Consider the following 21,013-nt stretch of genomic DNA (forward strand, 5'->3'; position numbering starts at 1 on the left):
AAGAGGTGATTTAAATGTGTTGTATGTCAGGAAGAAGACAGCTGAAAATTGTATAGTAAATGTTTATGGTTAAAACCAGCTTCTATAAAGAGAGAATTTCTAAGTTTTGTATTATTCTACTCACTACTGAAAGGTAAGCTATAGTTTGGAATTTCTCTGTCTGTATTGGAGACTGAACAAAAAAATTCATTTGTACCTATTGCCTTGCATAAATAAAGCCTATATGGAAACCAATGTATTGATATGGGAAAGAGAAAATTCTTACCACCTCTGTGTTTTGTCTACACAAACATGAACAACCAATGTGACCATTCCTCTCTGCAACAAATGACCTATTTTTTTTTTGTCAGCAAGGGCATGATAACTAGTGTGATTTGAAATGAAAATGTGCAGCAAGTGCCATATACTTGGGCCATCTCCCTCTAATAATACTTATTTTGGAAGAAGTGATCTATGACTTGTTAGTTTTTTTTTTAAAGCAATCAGGGTTAAGTAACTTGCTCAAGGTTACACAGGCAGGTGTTTCTGGGTGGGTGCTAAGTGTCTGAGCCTGGGATTCGATCCCCAGGTCATCCCGACACTGGAGCCAGTGCTCTTACTCACTGTGCTACCTGGCTGCCCCTGACTTGTTAGTTTTTAAGTGATAGTACCTTCAGTTCTTTGTTCTGCTATATTCTAGTGCAAGGTAGAATCTATAGAATCCTAAGATGTTAGCTAGCACTGGCAAGAACCTTAGATCATCTAACCAAATGCCCTCAGTTTATAGGTGGATAAGGTGGTAGCTGGCCTTAAATTGACTTCTCTCTTCACTCTATATAACCAAACACATGGAGTAAAAAAAATCTGGAGGTTTGACAGGACAATGTTTTTTAAAATACTCCTAGGAATGGACTCTCAGGAATTTGATTTTAAAGGAAGTCTTTATTCTGAAAGAAATTATTGAAAAATTTGATTGGTATGTTATAATGGTCTCTTATCATTAAGTCTGCATGAATCCTTTGGAGAAATTCCTTCTATTATCTGCAAAAGTTTTTGAAGAAAACATTTCCAAAGTGTTCTGTATAAAATTTAATTCTTGGATTTCTTACAAATTTTCATGTCTGATTTCTTGGTGAAAAAAATATAAGCTGAGATTCTTGTACTTTTGATTTGTTTAGAATGATTTATCTTTGAAATATTTATTTGAAATATTATAAATATTTAAATATTTATTACAACTTTCTGTGCACTAGGTCTATTTTTATAAAAGTAACATGTGATTTTATATATATGTATATGTGTGTGTGTGTCTATCTATATCAATATACACACATTTATTACATAAGACAACTATTTTCCAGCTCATTTTATAGATTAGAAAACTAAGGCAAACCAGGTTAAGTGACTTGCCCAGGGTCACACAGCTAGTGAGTATCTGAGAACAGATTAGAACTCAGGTTTTCCTGACTTCAGATCTAGTACTTTATCCACTACATGATCTAGCTGCTCTTAAAAGGTGACATCATAAATATCGTTTATCTATTATGAAAAACCATTTTACTTTGTAGAAGAAAATTTCCTTAACAGGTTTTTTATAGTAAGATATTTCCCATCTATTTATCAAGATCATTCAGGATTCTTTGGAAGATATAACAACAGAAATAATCTTGTTCAATGATGATCATAGCAAGTGAAGCAAAGAACAGAGATTTGCATGCTCACTAAAAACATATTTGTCACTGTGATAGAGGAAATTCAGTGTGGCATGTTGGTTAACAAGGAATTCCCCATGGTGAAAAATGTGTGATGGTCCTCTACATATTCCTCTGTGAGGATAACATTAGCTCGATTGAACTCTATTTTGATGTATTTTTCTATGCTCTATTATCCTCATTTATTTGTCTTCCCTTCCAGTCTATTAATAGTTTTATTTCCTAATTCATTCAATTTTAAATTATGATTTTCTTGATGCTTATCTCTTCTTTATTCTCTTTGTACATCTCCTGAGCATAAAGTTCCTAAAGTATCAAATCTGATCTCTCTCTTCTATTAAGTTTGCATATTATTGCTTTTGTGAGTATTATACTTTCCTCCCTCCTTTCTGTTTTACCTCACACTTATAAATGGCAATTAATTATGTAATTCCTTTTTTATTCTTTTTCCAACTGGTTAAATTTCTTTTCATAATTTTCTTGAATTGCTTTTTTTCTCCTAATTTTTCCTTGTTTCTTATATGATTTTTAATAGTTACTTTTTAAGTTCTTTCAAGATTTATTTTTGGGCTTGTGAATATATGATGTTACTCTTTAGGGTAGGAGTGACTTTTTACTTCACTATCTTCCTCTGAATATTAACCCAGATCTTCTTTTACACCAAAGTAGCTAGCTGTCAATGGATGGGTTCTTTTTCCTTTTCTTACTTATTTTTATCTTTAATTTGTCTTGTTCTTGTTTTTAATTTTATCAAGTTATAATCCTGAGTTGTGGGTTATTTCCTAGGCTTCAGGTTCCTTTTTTCGTTTTCTGAATTTTGTCCAGGGTCCCAACCTCAGAGACTTCTCTCTTCCTCCTTTAAGTCCCAGTTACACTTGTTGGAAAATGTTCTCACTCCCTGTAATACTAATATCCCACTCACCTAGTATTTGCTTGCTCCTCTTCCCCCACAGCTATCTACATTTGGTCAGCACAGCCAGACCTGACTTCTAGAAATAACAGAGAGTCTTTCAATCTTCTCTCACTCAGAGTCTGCTGTTCTTTAAAAGAAAATCTGCGAGGTGAAAATTCCTGAGGTGAAATTTCTTGAGGCCTAGTCTGCTTCCCTCAGGGCCTATATACTATTTATTGATTCAGTGAAGTCAGCCTAGAGGTTAGAACATGTACCTAGAGGTACATTTCATTCAGAACAAAACAGCACCTGGAGTCTTCTCTGAGGTTGTCTCAAGATATTTTAGGAAGACAACTGTTTTACCCTTTATTTTTGCTGCTCTACATTCATTTTGTGGTAATTTTCTGTCTGTTTGTGGAGGAAATCTGGAGAGCCTGGAAATTTCTTATTCCATCGTCTTCCCAGAATGCACCCCAAGTAATTATTTTGGAGAACAATCTGGAATTATGTCCAAAGAATTATTAAACTACCTATGCCCTTTGACCCAGAAATACCACTACTTGGTCTATTTCCAAAGAAGATTAGGGGAAAAGGCAAAGGGGAAAATATTTGTCCTAAAATGTTTATTGCAACTGTCTTTGTAGAGGCAAAGAACTGGAAATTGCAGAGATGCTCATCAGTTAGGGAATGGCTGAATAAGCTGTGCCATAAGATTGTGATAGAATATTATGGTGCTATAAAAAATTATGAATTTGATTGTAGAAAAACATGGAAAGACTTGCACGAAATAATGAAGAGCAAAATGAACAGAACCAAGAGAACATTGGATATAGAAACAACAATATTAAGAATGACTTTGAGTGTAGAAGTTATTTTGTCTATTATAAATGCCCAAATGAACTATAAAGGACATATGAAGAAAGACTATCTGCATCCAGAGAAAGAACTGATTAATAGAAGTATGTATAGAACAATTTGTGTGTGTGTGTGTGTGTGTGTGATGTATGTATATTTGTGTCTAATGGTAGCCATCTTGGGGGGGGAGAAAAAAGAAAAAAAAATCCATACTGATTTTGTTGTATAATTGAAATAGCAAGTTGTGCATAGTACATTTGCACTTTCATGTACAATCATTTTTTTAACACTATGATATAAAATGATTGTTTTAGGATACAAATTAAAAATAAAATTTTAAAAAATTACATAAGGAATGTAGGATGGAAGGAGTGGTGAGTAGCATGAGTCACTTAGTATCAAATTGTGAGGCCTGACCCTACCACTTTGTCCTTGCTAATGGTCAGTGTTCATCCTAAGACTACATTACCCTAACTCTTTCTAGGAGACCCTATGATGCTAGGAGCTGAATATCCTTGCACACTCAATGGAATACTATCCAGGATGACATACTCCTTTCTCAGAGATGATGGTTTCCTGTTCCTCCCAGATAAAAACCTGTCTCTTCCTGCAGACATCACTCCTTCCATGAGAATGATTTTTTTTTACATTCTTTCTTTTTTTCCCTTCTGTAGAAAGAAAACCTTTCTATTTTCATTTATCTCCATTGCATTTATCTTATTATCCCATAGACACCCCAACCTTATCCAGAGACTAGATAGATTGAGAAAATTAATATTATTAAGCTTACATTGTTTATTTATGGAGCAAGTAGAGAAATATTGCCACTATACTGACTGAATTCCATGCCTGGAAAGTTTTTCCTATTCATTTCAGCCTCTTAATAATTCTTGAACTCCTTCAAGACTGAACTCAAGAACCACTTTTTATATGAAATCTTTCCTGTTAACCCACCCATCTGTTAATAACACCACACACACTAAAAAAAAGTCAATTCTTTTTTTTAACATACATTCTACATCTACACGTGAGGACATTGTTCTCCTCATTAGAATTTAAGCTAATTAGAATATAAACTGGGGACTTTCACTTGTTTTTAATCCTAGCATTTAGCATAGTGTCACAAACATAGTTGGTGCTTAATAAATTAGGTGCTTATTGGCTGATTATTCCCCTCTATCCCTTGCTTCCTATCTCTACATTTATAAAACTTCCATTTGTTATTTCCTCTCCCAAAACATACTGACTCTCATATATGTGGTTAGGGACCTTAGCTCATGAAGTATTACTTCAACTTTTCTACCTTTTTTTCTCCTGATATATATTTTTAAAACTTCCCTTAAATCTTTAGTACCTTAGATCCATTTTGTCCCTTGTTGGCTCTTCTGTGAACTTTTTTTTCCCACACAGATAAATCTTTTTCCTTTAAAAATAACATTAAAGAACATAGAGTGAATTTTATCACTTAGGTCTCCTTTGACAATTACATTTTTTGGTTTTCTTGTGTTTCTAATGTTTACAAGTTAAATGATCTGGCCAGTTCTAATTTTCAGGTTCAGGAAAGCATCAAATGCCTCCCTTTTTCTTGAATGCCCATTTTTCTTAGATGATTAAATTCAGATTTGAAGGATATGCAATGCTAGTTTGTAGCTTGAGGCCCTTTGCTTATAAAAAATATTCCATTCTCTCTGTTGATTTCCCATTAATGTAGAAAAATCTTTTGTTATTGAATTTCCTTTTTTTCATTGGTGAAAACCTTTCAACAGGCTGCCTGCAAAATGTTATTTGCTATTTAAATTGTTAAATTGAAACACAATATGCCTAGAAGTTTGAAGCATATATATGATTCAATCTTGCTTCCTGCCAGGAATCTATAGCTTTTCATCTGGAATACTCTTCAGATGTTCTGTACAGTTTTCCTGTATTATTTACTATATTTTGAAGTCCATTTTTTGTTTTTAATGTCCTTATGAAATAATTGTGATCTGTACGTTATTGATGGCTATCCTTTTTTCAAGGTAAGTTGCTTTGACTTTTATAGAATTCAGTAAATAGAGCTGGTTTTCTCTGCCAAAGTTTCCTAGGTTGGGGAATTCTGTGCCACAGATGTGTTATATCTATCAGAACTTCTACTTTTGGGGAGAGATTTTCCATTATCTAGACAACTTATCCTACCCTACTCTATGATAGTTTTAGCTGTTGCATTGAGAAATCATATCTATCTCCTAAATTCACTTAAAATTGCTCCTCTTAAGACTTTTTTTTTTGCTTTTTTTTTGGAGGGGTGGGAAGGCTGAGCAACTAGTGTTAAGTGACTTGCCCCAGGTCACAAAGCTAGTAAGGCTTACATGTCTGAGCTCACATTTGAACTCAGGACCTCCTGACTCTAGGGCAGGTGCTCTATTCACTGCACCACATAGCTGCCCCAAAATTTTTCTTTATTTCCTTTGAACCATTCTGAATTTCTTACTTTTCTGTCATGATCCATATGGAGATCAGAGTTCTCCATCAAATAATAATAGTTAATCTTCCTTCATGTTATCATATTTATTTAAAATCCTTCAATTTCTTTGTTGGGTCTACTCATATTTCTTTTTATTCTTATAATTCTCTCTACTGGTTTGTCTGCTTATGGGGAAAACTTTATTTAGATTTTTACTCTATCTATTAGTTTTTCAGTGTTTCTTTTTTTATTTCCTATGACTTACTTTTAGGAATCTTTCTTAAGCTTTGGTACCCCTTCCTTCTCTGTCTTCCTATGCTGCCACATAGATCTCCACCACTTGTTTGTTGGGAGTCTTTTACCTGCTCTGGTGTGAAATAATGGTGCCCAAGGCAATCTCTTTGTTCAAGTGAACTATCACCTAGTTGACTATTTTGTCATTATTACTATCATGCCCAATGTTTGATTTCTCTGAGCCACAGCTCTGAGAATTTCATACAGGACATCACTACCTCTGCCTAATTTTTATTTATCCTCAGTTACTTTCCTTCAAGTGGTTGGGCAAAACAGGTGTCTACCATTTCTTCTTGCATTACAGCACTCCAGGAGGGGTAAGATGAATTCTAACAATATGACCCTTAATCACAAGACTATGAGGTTCCTTGTTTTTAGTTCAATAGGCTAGTGGATCTGGGTTAGGGTTGAGACCCTGAGGGGAACTCAATCAAACTGCCCGAGTCAATTAATGACTGCTTTATCTTTTAGATGAGGTGAACTTCTTTTTTGCAGAAATAGATGTAATAACTCTAAATCTAGTAAATAATTCCTTTGAGATTTTGACAATAGTCTCTACCCCCAAATTGTAATTTGTTTTTACATTTTCCTAATTAGAAAATTACATTTTCCTAATTTTTGACCATCTCTGGTATAAGGTTAATACTAGCTAAAACCTTTTTTGATGTATTATTACATACATCTTGCTGGTTACATGATTTGATGTAATGATCACAGAAAAAATTAATGAATATGTGAAAGAGAACAGCAATAATGAGATAACGTCGCAATTTCTCAATTGTAGTCAAAGCAATTTTAGAGGAAAGATTATATATATTACAACATACTATTAACAAAGTAGAAAAGAGGAATAACAATTTAAATATGAAATTCAAGAAAAATAGAAAATAAATAAGGAAATCTAGTATAAGTACAAAAGGGAAAACTGTTAATAAGACATCAGCAGACTAATTGGGAAATGAGAAGAGTATAGAATGGATAAAGAAAAGTGAAATATTGTTCATAGAAAGAAGAAATAAAAATAATTATACTTTAGAGAACGTGATCAAAAGGGAGAAAATCAAATTATCAAAATAAAAATGAATGGCTATCACCACCAAGATGAAAAATAAATCCAGAAGCTACTATGCATTTCAACAAAAATATTAAATACAAAATTTCACAGACTATATAGCCCTTAAGCATTTAATCTCAGAAAATGAAATTGAACTAACTACTAAAGGAAAACAGAAACTCTGTTTTAGATGGATTGTATCTTATTTATTCAGTGGAACAGACTAGTTAAGGAAAAATTAGAAACAACTGAACCCAATAATAGTACAGTGTGTAATAAACAGGAGAACATTTACTATTTGGGTGAAAAACTCCCTATTTGACAAGAGTAGTAGTTCTTCTTTATAATTCAGTTATAATAGATTACAGATGGGCAATTATAACTGGGAAAAGTGGTAACTAGTTTGATAGAAATAAAATATAAATCACTCACATAACACAATAACATTAAAATGGATGGGGGTGGAGTCAAGATGGTGGAGTAGAAGCAGGACCTCCCTGCTGCTCTGGCTTCTACCTTCCCCAATCCATGTAAAAAGGGGACTCTGAACAAACTTTGGAGAAGCAGAACCCACAAAATGACACATAGAAGCTAACCTTGCGCTGAGGACAGCCCGGCTGGCCGATTTGCCAGCGCACTCTGGGAGCCGAGCCCAGCCCCATGTAGACACTTTAGCCCTAGGGCAGGCCTGACCAGCCACCAGCCAGAGGGAGTCCAGCTCAGCAGCAGCTGTGGCCACTTCCAGATTTATCAACACATAGACGCGAAGGACAAAGTGAGAGGTCAGTGAAGTCTGGACTTTGGGACCCAGTAAGTGGGAGTGTGGGGGGGTGAGAACCCCCTGAGATGCCAGCACAGCTAGCCAGGACCACGTGGCAGCTTCAGCTCCTGGTCTGCAGAGTGTAGGGGGAACAAGCACCAGTCTGAGGGGTAATTGCTCTTGCTTTAACCTCCATGGATCTGGATTGCAATCTAGGGTGGAGGTCCTGGGGTGTGTGGCCAGCTTGCCAGAGCATGTGGAGACCTCAGAGAGGGCACCCATCTAATACCTCCAGCAGCTGAGAAAACCTCAGCATTTGGAATGAAAGCTCCCCTGTCTGGTAGCAGAGTCCTACTGTGGCAAAAAGCCCAAAAGTCAAGTAATTGAGTGGCAACATGCCTAGGCAAAGGAAACAAAGCAAACAGAAAAACCCAAAATTAGACTCCTATTTTGGGGACAAAAAGGAGCAAAGCATGGAACAGGAGGAAGACAGTGAAGTCAGAAATCCTGCACCAAAAGCTTCAAAGGAAAATACAAGCTGGTTATAGGCCATAGAGGACCTTAAGAAGCAGATAAGAGAAGTGGAGGAAAAACTGGGAAGAGAAATGAGAACGATGCAAGAAAATTACAAATTGAGAGTCAACAGCCTGACTGAGGAAAATAACACCTTAAAAAATAGACTAACTCAAATGGCAAAAGAGGCTCAAAAAGGCAATGAGGAGGCAGTCTTCTTGTTCCCTTCATGCTCAGCAGCTGCTTCTTGCTTAAGCAAGGTTTCAGAAGACTGCCAACATGCCATCTCAAATGGAAAATGCCATGGAAATTATGCTGTTTATGTTTCACAAGTTTGCTGGAGACAAAGACTACTTAACAAAAGAAGATCTAAGGGTTCTCGTGGAAAAAGAGTTCCCTGGATTCTTAGAAAACCAGAAAGACCCTTTAGCTGTAGACAAGATTATGAAAGACCTGGACCAGTGCCAAGATGGCAAAGTGGGTTTCCAGAGTTTCTTTTCACTAATTGCTGTGCTGACCATCGCATGAAATGACTATTTTGTTGTACACATGAAGCAGAAGGGGAAGAAATGAACCCAAGCCAAGGAACTCCTCCCAATCCTGATCCATTGCAGTATCCTGAGTTGTCACTTTTGAGATATTCCCACATAGCTACCCTTAGGATAAGACAATTACATGAGCAGATCCAGGCCCCTAGAATGTATAAACGAACTCCAGGCTTACAATTTGACAGCTAGGAAAAGAAAATACAAATATATGTCAGATAAGCTTTTGATTTTTTTTATATTATATGCAACCTCTACCCCAACAATAAAAAGAAAAAAACATCTTTTTAAAAAAAGGCAATGAGGAGAAGAATGCCTTAAAAAGCCAAATTTGCCAGATGGAAAAAGAATCTCAAAAGCTCACTGAGGAGAATCATTGCTTCAGAATTAGATTGGAGCAAATGGAAGCTAATGACTTTATGAGAAATCAAGGTGCTATTGAACAGATCCAAACAAATGAAAGAATAGAAGGCAATGTGAAATATCTCATGGGAAAAACCACAAACCTGGAAAATAGATCCAGGAGAGATAACTTAAAAATTATTGGACTATCTTAAAGCCATGATCAAAGTAATAACCTAGAAATCATCCTCCAGGAAGTTCTCAAAGAAAACTGCCCTGATGTTTTAGAACCAGAGGGCAAAATAGAGGTTGAAAGAATCCACCAATCACCTCCTAAAAAAGATCCCCAAAAGAAAACTCCTAGGAATATTATAGCCCAGTTCCAGAATTCCCAGATTAAGGAGAGAATATTGCAAGCAGCCAGGAAGAAACAATTTGAATATTGTGGAAACACAATCAGGATAACCCAGAATCTGGCAGCTTCTACACTGAGGGATCAAAGGGCTTGGAGTATGATATTCTGGAGGGCAAAGGAGCTGGGATTAAAACCAAGAGTCACCTACCCAGCAAAACTGAGTATCATGTTTCAGGGGAAAATATGGTCATTCAGTGGAATAGAGGACTTACAAACATTCTTGCTGAAAAAAAAAAAACAGAGTTGAATAGAAAATTTGACATTCAGATACAAGAAGCAAGAGAAGCATGAGAAGGTAAACAGGGAAAAGAAATCATAAGGAACTTATCAGAGTTGAACTATTAACATTCCTATATGGAAAAACAATAATTGTAACTTATGAAACTTTTCTCAGTAGTTGAAGGGAATAGAAATAGAAATATATATATGAGGGTATATGGGCATATGCATACATATGTGAATGTGTGTATATATGTTTACAGGTATACATAGATAGAGGGCACAGGCCCAATTTAACAGGAAGGTATGATACTTAAAAGGTGAAATTAAGAGGTGAGAGAGGAATATAATGAGAGGAGATGGGGAGAGACAGAATGGGGTAAACTATCTCATATAGAAGAGGCAAGGGAAAATGGTTACAATAGAGGGGAAGAATAGGAAAGCAAAAGGGAATGGGTCAACCTTATTCCCATTGAATGTGGCTTGGGGAGGGAATGAAATACACACTAAATAGGGTATCTCACCCTCCAGCAGAGTAGGGGGGGGAAGGGGATGAGAGGGGGTATAATGGAAGGGAGGGCAGGCTGGGGGGGAGGGAAGTTGGAAGCACCCACTTTTGAAAAGGGGTGGGATCAAAATAGAGAATAGAACAAGTGGGAGGTGGGATAGAAGGGAGGAAAATATAGTCAGTCTTTTACAATATATCTACTATATTATTGTTTTGCATTAGCCACAGTTATACAACCTATACTGAACTGCTTATCTTCCCAGTAAGGGTGGGTGACAAGGGAGGAAGGGAATGATTCTGGAATTCAAGATTCAGATTGGAGGAGGGGATATCCTGTGGGACTGCTATTTTTGGGCGGTGGGTAGGGGAATAACAGGGAGAAAATTTGTAGCTCAAAATCTGGTGGAAATGAATGATGTAAATCAGAAGTTAATAAAGCATTTGAAAAATTAAAAAAATGAATTAAATTTTAATGGACAATCTAAACATTAAAGGTCACAATTTAAACTATTTAGTAAAGAGACAACATTTCTTTAACACATATGGCTAAGAGAAGATTTTTTAAACAAATATGGGGATATAGGTGCTCACAAAAATATAAAATAATATTGATTACAAAATTATATCATCTAATATGATGAAGAGGAGCTATTTGAGGGAAAAAGGAATTTTGTATCAAATATCTCTAAAAAGAGTCTGATATAAAATATATATGTTTATATACTATATATATATATATATATATATATATATTATATGTATGGAGAAAGAGAGAGACAAAGACAGAGAGTATTAAAGCAAATACTTATGACCAAGAATATTCCAAGGTGACCAAAAGATATAGATGAATAATTCTCAAAAAGAATTAGACTATTGACAAGTGAAAGAATGCTTCCTCAGAGAAATGCAAATCAAAACGACATTGAGGTTTTACTTCATACCTAGAAAATTGACAAAGGTGATAAAAGATGGAAAGCATTAATTTTGGGGTGGTTGTAGAGTTGATAGTTCTGTGATTTTTGTCTATACATTTTGGAAAAGAGTTTATGCTACAAAAGTAAGTACATTGTCCATATTATTTAATTAAGGGATCCCAGTGTTGGGCACATATCCTGATAATAATAATAAAAAGAAAGGTACCACAAATACCAAAATGCTCATAGCACTTTTTTTTGTGACCACAAAGAATTGTAAACAAAATAGATCTTTATTGATTGAGAAATGGTTAAAAAAATGGTGGTATATCAAACACCAAGACTGGGAGAATATGAAAAATGCAACGTGTGGTAAGACACATAGGAAATGATTCATAGTGAAGTAAGCAGAACCTGGAAAACAATATACATAATGACTACAACAATGTAAATGAAAAGAACAGCAATCACAATGACAAAACCAAATCTAATTTGGTAAAATTATAAGGACTAATTTTGGTCCTGAAGAAGAGATGACATAATGCACATTCTTCCCTTCTTTGAAGTAGGGGAAATTTCTTATTGGTACATTGTATATGCTGTTAGACTTGGCTGAGGTGTTAAATAAATTCTTCCAAGCTGATTTTTTCTTCTTCTTACCTTCCTATATTACAATGGATGGTGAGGAAAGGAAGATATCTGAAAATGAAGATGATACAAAAATAAAAATAAATTTTAAAAGATACACAGTATTATTAACTTCCAATTTATGTCTTAAAATAGTAGAATAATGATAATAAATAAATTATAATTGCATGGTACACTGACCCTAGTAGCTATGTGACCTTGGGCAAGTTCTTTGATCTCAGTCTTTGTATCCCCAGAACTTGACATACTGACTGACACATAATAGGTTTTTATTTATTTATATATTCCTTTATTTATTTTTGCTTTTATATTGATTAATATTTTATTTTCCCTCATATGTAAAAATAATTTTTGAAATCTCTTTTAAAATTTTTGAGTTCAAAATTCTCTCCTTTTCTTACCAATTTTTCACTTAGACATTATGGAGCACTGAAGTTTGAATCAGGAAGATCTGAGTTCAAATGTGATCCTAATAGCCATGTGACCCTAGGCATGTTCTTTGGTCTCAGTCTGCCTCAGTTTCCTCACCTATAAAATGGAGATAATTACTGCCCTTGCCTTTTAGGATTGGTATGAAGATCAAATAAGATAAAATATGTACAATTCCTTTGAAACCTTAAAAAAATACTATATAAATGCAAAGAGAAGGACCTGGTGTTCCATTAACCAAGTTTAGCATCCAGGGAAGTCATGCTTATTTCATTAGGAGAGCACTGGAGGTGCAGTCAGACTAATTCCTACTTTTATTCACAAACCTGTGAAAAGCACTTGTAATTTACTGAGCAATGCAATTATCATGGAATGAAGGGATGCACAATTTGCATTGTGCTGATTATGGCAGATTATCTGATGTCAAGAGGCAAAGATAATTGCAAGGCAATGTGGGTGTCTATCCTGCTTCAACTACTACAACATAATGGACTTGTTTTGTAGGACAATGAGGAAATAATTTTAGGTTGTTAAAACAAGTTGTAAAACCCTGAAAAATCCTAAAAGTGGACTCCCAAAATAGAATTCCTGGCATAACATGATTGCTTCTCAACTTTCAAGAAAAAAAAATAATTTTATCTAAGAAGTGAAAGTTATTTCTAGGTAATGTCTCTGTTACCAGCATACCAATAACGAGAGGGGAAATGACCATTCCTGGTTTTAATGTTTTTAAATAATAAAAATATAAAATCTTCCAATTTGTATGCATCCTTAAGTAATTGATGTCTTATGTGATTCAGGAAGCCCCATATGCTATCACTTACAGAAAATTAAACATCTCATTCTAGTGAAGTATAGCTCAGAGTCACCCATTCTGAAATTCCATTTTGTGGGCTGCTCTGGTTATTAAGGATATACATACAAACATGCACATATATATGTGTGCATGTATTCATGTATAAGGATACAATATGTATATGTATGTGTATACACACAGGTGTATATCTGTCTTTGAAATCTACTGTCCTATAACTCCAGGCATTCATACCAGTTATATCCTTTGGAACTATAGAGAATGAGGCTAATCTGTTTTCTCTAGAGGATTCCTTCAAAGACAGTTATCCTCAGTTCTTCTTCAATTCTTACCCCAAATCCAAATCTTCTCTTGGTTAAGCACTCACACCTTAGACTAGGCCCTTATCTTTTAAAAATTATGTATAAAATCCTTTTTGTAGTTTTGATCAATTTGTTTTAAATTTGTTTTTTTCTTTACATTGCAGATATTTACAGGTTACTTAGAATTCTCTTATAACAAAGTAAAGCAGCTAAGTAAAACTAATAATACAATGACCTCATCTAAAGGTACATGCAACATTTTACATCTGTACCACCCTTACCTCTCACTGAAAAAAAAAATGGCAAGATCTAAATTCTCTCCTCTTAGTGGCCTCTTCACTGAGAAAAAAAGAAAAGAGACAGTAACAAATATGGATAATTAAGGGGAAAAAAATTCCCTTAATGGCTGTGTACAAAATATGTCTTGTTCTTCATCTTAAATCGGCCATTTCCCTGTAATAGAAAGTATGCTTTATCATTGGTCATTTGGAATGTGTATTTATCATGTTCTTAAAATAGTTTTCAAAGTTGCTTTTAGATTAATGTAATTGTATAAATTGTTTTCTTTGTGTTGCTCATTTCATTCTTCATCAGTTTGTTACTGTCTGCAAAATTGTTCTTTTTTAATAATATTGTTGTTATAGTATAAGTTTTTCTGGTTCTGCTCACTTTACTCTGGATCACGTCATATAATTCTTTTCATGGCTCTTTGAAATAATCTATATCCTCTTTTCTTGCATCAAAATACGACTCCATCATATTCATATACCATAATTTATTCAGCCATTCCTCAATTGTTGTACATCCTTTTAGTCTTGAGTTTTGTTTTGCTACCTCAAAAAGAGCCACTACAAATATTTTTCTATGTAGAGGACCTTTTCCTTTCTTTAATTTCTTTTAGGTATTTGTAGGCCCTTAACTTCTATGATTTTCAGTTTCATCTTCTGCAAAATTTTAACACAACTGCTCATACTATCTACCACATATATCTTGATGACAATACTTTGCACACTGTTAAATTACTAGCTAAATGTGAACTCTCTTTGCTAGTGTGGTACAGTGGAGACATCACTGGCCTTAGAGATGGAAAAATTCTATTTTGAATCATCCCTCAGATACTAATTAGATGATGACCCTGGGCAAGTCATTAAAAATCTCTAGGCCTTAATTTCCTCCTCTGTAAAATAAGTGGTTTGAACTTGATGACCTCTCAGATTCTTTTCAGCTATAAATCTATATTCTTATGAATTCCTCTTAATTCTAGTGTCTTCCCTCTGTTGCTTATTTCTTATTTATCCTACAAAAATTTTTCTTTGTATTTCTTTGTATATTTTTCTCCCCATTTAGAGGACAGAGACTATCTTTGCCTTTTTTTGTATCCCCAGAAGTTGACATAGTGACCAACACATAATAGGTTCTTTTTATTTATATATTCTTTTATTTATTTTTGCTTCTTTTATTGTTTAATAATTTATTTTCCCCTACTTATATGTAAAAATGATTTTTAACATTTTTTTAAATTTTTGAGTTTTAAATTCTCTTCTTTTCTCCCCCTTCAGCCCCCTCATTGAGAAAGCAATTCAATAAAGGTACTACATGTGTGGTCCTGCAAAACATTTCCACAACAGTTATGTTGTGAAAGAAAACATAGACAAAAAAAAAAACCCTAAAAAACAAAGCCTCAAGAAAAATGAAGAAGACAAAAAAACAGTATGCTCCAGTCTGTATTCAGACACTATCAGTTCTTTCTCTGGGAATGGATGGCATTTTTCATCCTAAGTCATTCAGCAGAGTTGTCTTCGATCATTGTGTTTCTTAAAATAGCTAAGTCATTCACAGTTGATCATCTTACAATACTGTTGTTACTTTGTAAATGGTAAATTTCACTTTGCATCAGCTCAAGTAAATCTTTCTGAGAGCATCCTGCTCATCATTTCTTATAGTATGATAGTTTTCCATCACATACCACAATTTGTTAAAACTATTTCCCCAATTGATGGGCATCCCCTCAATTTCTAATTCTTTGCCACAAGAAAGGAGCTGCTATAAATATTTTTGTACATATAGATCCTTTTCCTTTTTAAAAATCTCTTTTGGGATACAGACCTAGTAGTGGTATTGCTAAGTCAAAGGGTATGCATGGTTTTATAACCATTTGGATATAGTTCCAAATTGCTCTACAGAATGATTGAAGCAATTTACAACTCCACGGACAGTACATTAATGTGTCATTCCCCCCCACACACACACACACACACATCCCCTCCAACCTTTCTAATTTTTCTTTTCTGTACTATTTGCAAATCTAATAGACATGAAGTAGTACCTCAGAATTGTTTTAATTTGCATTTCTCAAATGAATAGCAAGTTAGGACATTTTTTCATATGTCTATGATAGCTTCATTTACTTCTTCTAAAAACTGTTCATATCTTTTGATCATTTATCAATTGGGGAATGGCCCTTATTTTTACAAATTTTACTCAGATTACATGTCAGAGAAATGAGGCCTTATCTGAGAAACTTGCTTCAGATTTTTTTTTAAAGCAATCGGAGTTAAGTAACTTGCTCAAGGTTACACGACCAGTTATTTCTGGGTGTGGTGCTAAGTATCTGTGCCCGGATTTGATCCCCAGGTCATCCTGACACTAGAGCCGGTGCTCTTACTTGCTGAGCCACCTGGCTGCCCCTAAGCAATTAGGGTTAAGTAACTTGCTCAAGGTTACACGGCCAGGTGTTTCTGGGTGGGTGCTAAGTCAGATTTTTTTTTCATAGTTACTATTGCTAGCTGTATTTCATGCCATCTTATTTCCCCCAGACCTGTTTATTCTATTCTCTCTCCTTTCACCTTGTTCCTCCTCAAGTGTTTTGCTTATGACTACCCTCTAACCCAGTCTGCCCTCTCTTATATTACCCTTCACCCCTTCACTTCCCCTCTTCCCCTCCTGTAGGGTAAGATAGATTTCTATACCCGATTGAAAGTGTATGTTATTCCCTCTTTGAGCCAATTCTGATGACAGTAAGATTCACTAACTCCCCCTCCCCTTCCCTTTTCCCCTCCATTATAAAAACCTTTTTCTCAAATTTTTATATCAAGTAATTTACCCCACTCTATGTCTCCCTTCCCCTTTCTTGCAGTACATCCCTCTCTTACTCTTTAATTTTATTTTTTAGATATCATTCCTCCATATTTAACTTACATCTGCACCCTCTATTTACTCCTTGTAACTGCCCTAATAATGAGAAAGTTCTTATGAGTTACGTATCATCTTCCCATGTAGAAATGAAAACAGTTTAACCTCATTAAGTTTTTTTATTTCCCTTTCCTGTTTCCCTTTTTATGCTTGTCTTGGATTTTGTATCTGAAAGTCAAATTTTCTATTCAGCTCTGGTCTTTTCATTAAGAATGCTCGAAAAGTCCTCTGTCATTGAATATCATTTTGCCCCTTAAAGATTACACTCAGTTTTGTTAGTGATTCTTGATTGTAATCCTACCTCCTTTTCCCTCTATAATGTAATATTTCAGGTCCTTTGATACTTTAATGAAGAGACTGTTTAATCTTCTGTTATCCTGACTTTGGCTCCATGAAAGTTGAATTATTTCTTTCTGGCATGACCTGTGCTGAACTATACTATCCTCTCACCTTGATACAACAGACCTTTCTTGCTGAACTTCTAAGTTGTCTTCAGTGAGGAAATTGTTTCACTCTGTCTTTTTGTGGGTTCTGCCACTTTTACTCTAGAATTTGTTTAGAGTCTTTATCTAAAGGTATTTGTAGGGGTTTGGAGGAGAGTTCAAGTGGATCTCTGCCTTTACTCACTTAGCTTGGCTCCCTGTCTCCGCAAGATAGGCTCTTAACAGATATTGGTTGATTGATAGATCTTTGTGGCTCTCTCTTCTTTTTTCTCCTTCCATAGGGTCAATTATTCCACTAACTCAAAATCATTCTAAAGTACTAGCATCTAATATATATCTGCCTTACTCACAAGGAGAGTATAAAGGATGTTTTTGAATACATTTATGAAATATAACTATGCCTAGGTCCACCACATCCTCCTGGTCAATGAGTTCAATAGCTCTGTCACAAAAGGAAATGACATCAATATGACATGACTTTCAAAATGATCACATCCTCATTAAGTGCTCATTAATCATCCCTTTAATAATCTATTGTAGCATTTTAGCAGATATTGGCATTAAACTTATTGACCTATAAATAGATAATGCATTTATTAAGTACTCTCTATTTGGTACCAATTAATGTGTTAAGACTTAGGGAGATGAATACATGCAAACAAGATTGTTCTTACTGTTGAAGAAATTAAAGATAGCCATAAGCACATGAAAAAATGTTCTAAATCACTATTGATTAGAGAAATGCAAATCAAAACAACTCTGAGGTACCACATATTACAAGTCAGATTTGCTAAGATGACAAAATAGGAAAATGAGAAATTCTGGAGAAGATGTGGAAAAGTTGGAACACTAATGCATTGTTAGTGGAGTTGTGAACTAATCCAACCATTCTGGAGAGCAATTTGGAACTATGGTCAAAGGGCTATACAAATGTGCATACCCTTTGACCCAGCAATACCACTTCCAAGGCTGTATCACAAAGAGATCATACTAGTAGGAGGAGGACCTGTGTGTAAAAAAAAATATTTATAGCATCTCTTTTTGTGGTGGCAAAGAATTGGAAATCAAGGGGATGCCTATCAGTTGGGGAATGGTTAAACAAGTTTTATATGAATGTAATGGAATACTATTGTGCTATAGGAAACAAGGAGCAGATGGACTTTATAATAACCTTAAGAGACTTATATAAACTGATGCTTACTGAGGAGAGCAGAACCAGGAGAACTTTATACACAATTATAGACACATGTTATCTGCGAAGGCTGACTTTCATAGACTGGACTTGTCTCAGCAATGCAAGGTTATAAGACAGCTCCAAAAGACTCATTTCAGGGAATATTGATGACATTGCAGGAAGAATAGCAAAAATTTGCTAAAGCCAGTTCAAACAGGCCAGTTATTAAATTTTTAGGGGGAATCTTCTATTTCAGAAATCAGTAAATACTAGGAATCAGGTCTTGATTTATTGTTTTGTTTATTTTCTAGATTGAGGAAAGTGATAGAGAAAATGTTAATAACACAGATTAAATTTAAAAGTGTGTCATGTGTTTATTTTCCCCTTAGAGATCTGGTTATTGAACATTTACCAGCATATTCCTGATTATGGACGTTTGATTTCCAGCAAGACAAGGCAAAAAAGGTTCACCTTATCTGAGCTAGACGGAGTCAATAATAAAATCTGAATTTGGGTTGGGGTTGGGCTGTTGCATAGAAGGAAAGTAGGGAAAGGAGGATTAGGTTTTTCTTCTCTTTCTGTTACTATTATACCACCTACCCCAAATGGTAGACTTATGTCTTTATTCCCCTTATATTTTGTTCTAAATTTCCTTCATAAAGCCTTCTCTATTTTCCTTAGTATGTTTTTTACAAGGTCTAATTCTTTTGGGGCTTTATTATTCTTCACATTCTTCTTAGGTGATGAATTGCTCTTGGTTATGTGTCCTTGTTTCCACCTTTGGTATGCACCATTTTAAATATCTGAACCCAGAAACTTGGCTTAGATCAACATCTTATACCATATTCCAAAATAAATAAAAAATGTAAACACAATCTGAATATTACAGATCATATTATAAAAACAACAGAAGATAAATAGATCATATACCTTTAACAGCTAAGGATAAAGGATAAATTCTTAACCAAACAAAGGAGAGATACAGTTAGAAAACATAAAAGACAATTTTGTTTTCATGAAATTGAAAAGTTTTTGCTTGAAATCTTCTTTGATTAACAAAATTAAGGCATCTACGATGATATTGGCATTTTTTGATGCGCTGATCAATTTTAGCTGATTTTTTTTTTAGTTTTCTTTTTGTTGCTTAAAAAATTTTTTTGAATTAATTATGGCTCTCTGGTAAGGGGAGGGGGAGAGATACAATATATAAAAGATTGTATGCATTGAATATAATATATGAGATACTGTAAATAGAAATTTATTTTTAAAAATCTGAACCCATTACTGAGAAAGAACCCTTGATTTAGAATGAGAGATCTGAATTTATATTTTGGTTCTGCTATTTATTACTTTTGAGAATCTTGGGAGAGCAAAGTAACATCACTTCCTTTACATGGAAAATTAGGGGATCATACTGGATCAATTAATCAGGTAATCTATCTGCCAATCAAAAGTCACTCATTTTGTATCTACTGTGTGCCAGAAACTATGCAAGGCACTGGGGATACAGCCTGCCCAAAAGAGAAGAAAATAGCCTTGCCCTCAAGGATTTTACATTCTATCAGGGAGACAAAAGAAAAAAGATATGCATATGCACACATAATAATATATGATATATAGCATACATAAAACAAATATATACAGAAGTATAAAATTCTATTCCAAATCTAAATCTCTGATCCTTCAACTAAACTTTAAAAATGTATTAAAGAATTGGTTTTACAAACTTTCTGAGGCTATGATTAACATCCATAATAACAAGATGATTCTTTCTCAACCATAACATTTGTTCAATGTGTTATAACAACAACGTCTAGTTACTTGAAAGAAAGTATGGCATAGTAGATAAAGTATTAGGATAGGGGTCTTTGGAAGACTGAAACTTAAATTCAGTCTTAGTTACTTACTAGCTGTGTGACTCTCAGTAAGTCATCTAACCTCTCTGAGGGATTTGGGCACCACCCCCTCCCTGTGATTTCTGCTCTGGAAGAGTCCTGGTTCTCTTAATTAGTAACCCACTGCTCTGATCAGTGTTTAAGGAGAGGATTCAGCCATACTTTGCCTTACTCATATCTCAATTATTTGGACTTAAACTTTTCTTTCTTGTCAACAATTTTATCACTCTGGTGATATCTCCCCTCTGAAGTCCTGATCTGATTGGTGACTGTCTTTCCAGATCACTATTTCAGGAGGGGTCTCAGTTAAGCTTCACTTCACTCATAACTCAATGCTCCAGACCACTCTTGTTCCTTCATTATCTCCTCATTGACTCCCTTACCCATCTGCCTTGATTTCCAGCTTGCCTTTATATGATGCTTTCCACAATGAAAACAGAAAGTTCTTGACAATAGGTATTATCTTCTTGTTTGGATATTTATCCTTGAAAGTAAGCACTGTGCCTGACACATCTGTTATTGTTAATTTGTTTTCAGTCATGTTTGACTCTTTTAGGGTTTTCTTGGCAAAGATACTTGAGTGGTTTGCCATTTCTCTCTCCATCTCATTTTACAGATGAGGAAACTAAAACAAACAGGGTTATACAGTTAGTGTCTATGGCCAGATTTGA

General features: G+C 34.7%; 2 protein-coding genes across 3 annotated transcripts in view; both read left to right on the forward strand.

The window, feature by feature from the left end:
* The window catches only part of TINAG (tubulointerstitial nephritis antigen), a 213,661-nt gene that overhangs the window by 45,896 nt on the left and 146,752 nt on the right, over positions 1 to 21,013 (forward strand). The gene's annotated exons all lie outside the window — the stretch shown is intronic.
* LOC138148021 (protein S100-A10-like) lies at positions 8,755 to 9,348 on the forward strand. Its single transcript, XM_069070643.1, has one exon. It carries the CDS (start codon positions 8,782 to 8,784, stop codon positions 9,028 to 9,030), a length of 249 nt encoding a protein of 82 aa, XP_068926744.1. The 5' UTR covers positions 8,755 to 8,781; the 3' UTR covers positions 9,031 to 9,348.

Source organism: Petaurus breviceps, unplaced genomic scaffold (genome assembly GCF_028583685.1).
Source record: "Petaurus breviceps papuanus isolate PSGF00001 unplaced genomic scaffold, PetGlider_PUasm1.0 90822, whole genome shotgun sequence".
NCBI classification, from domain to species: Eukaryota; Metazoa; Chordata; class Mammalia; order Diprotodontia; family Petauridae; genus Petaurus; species Petaurus breviceps.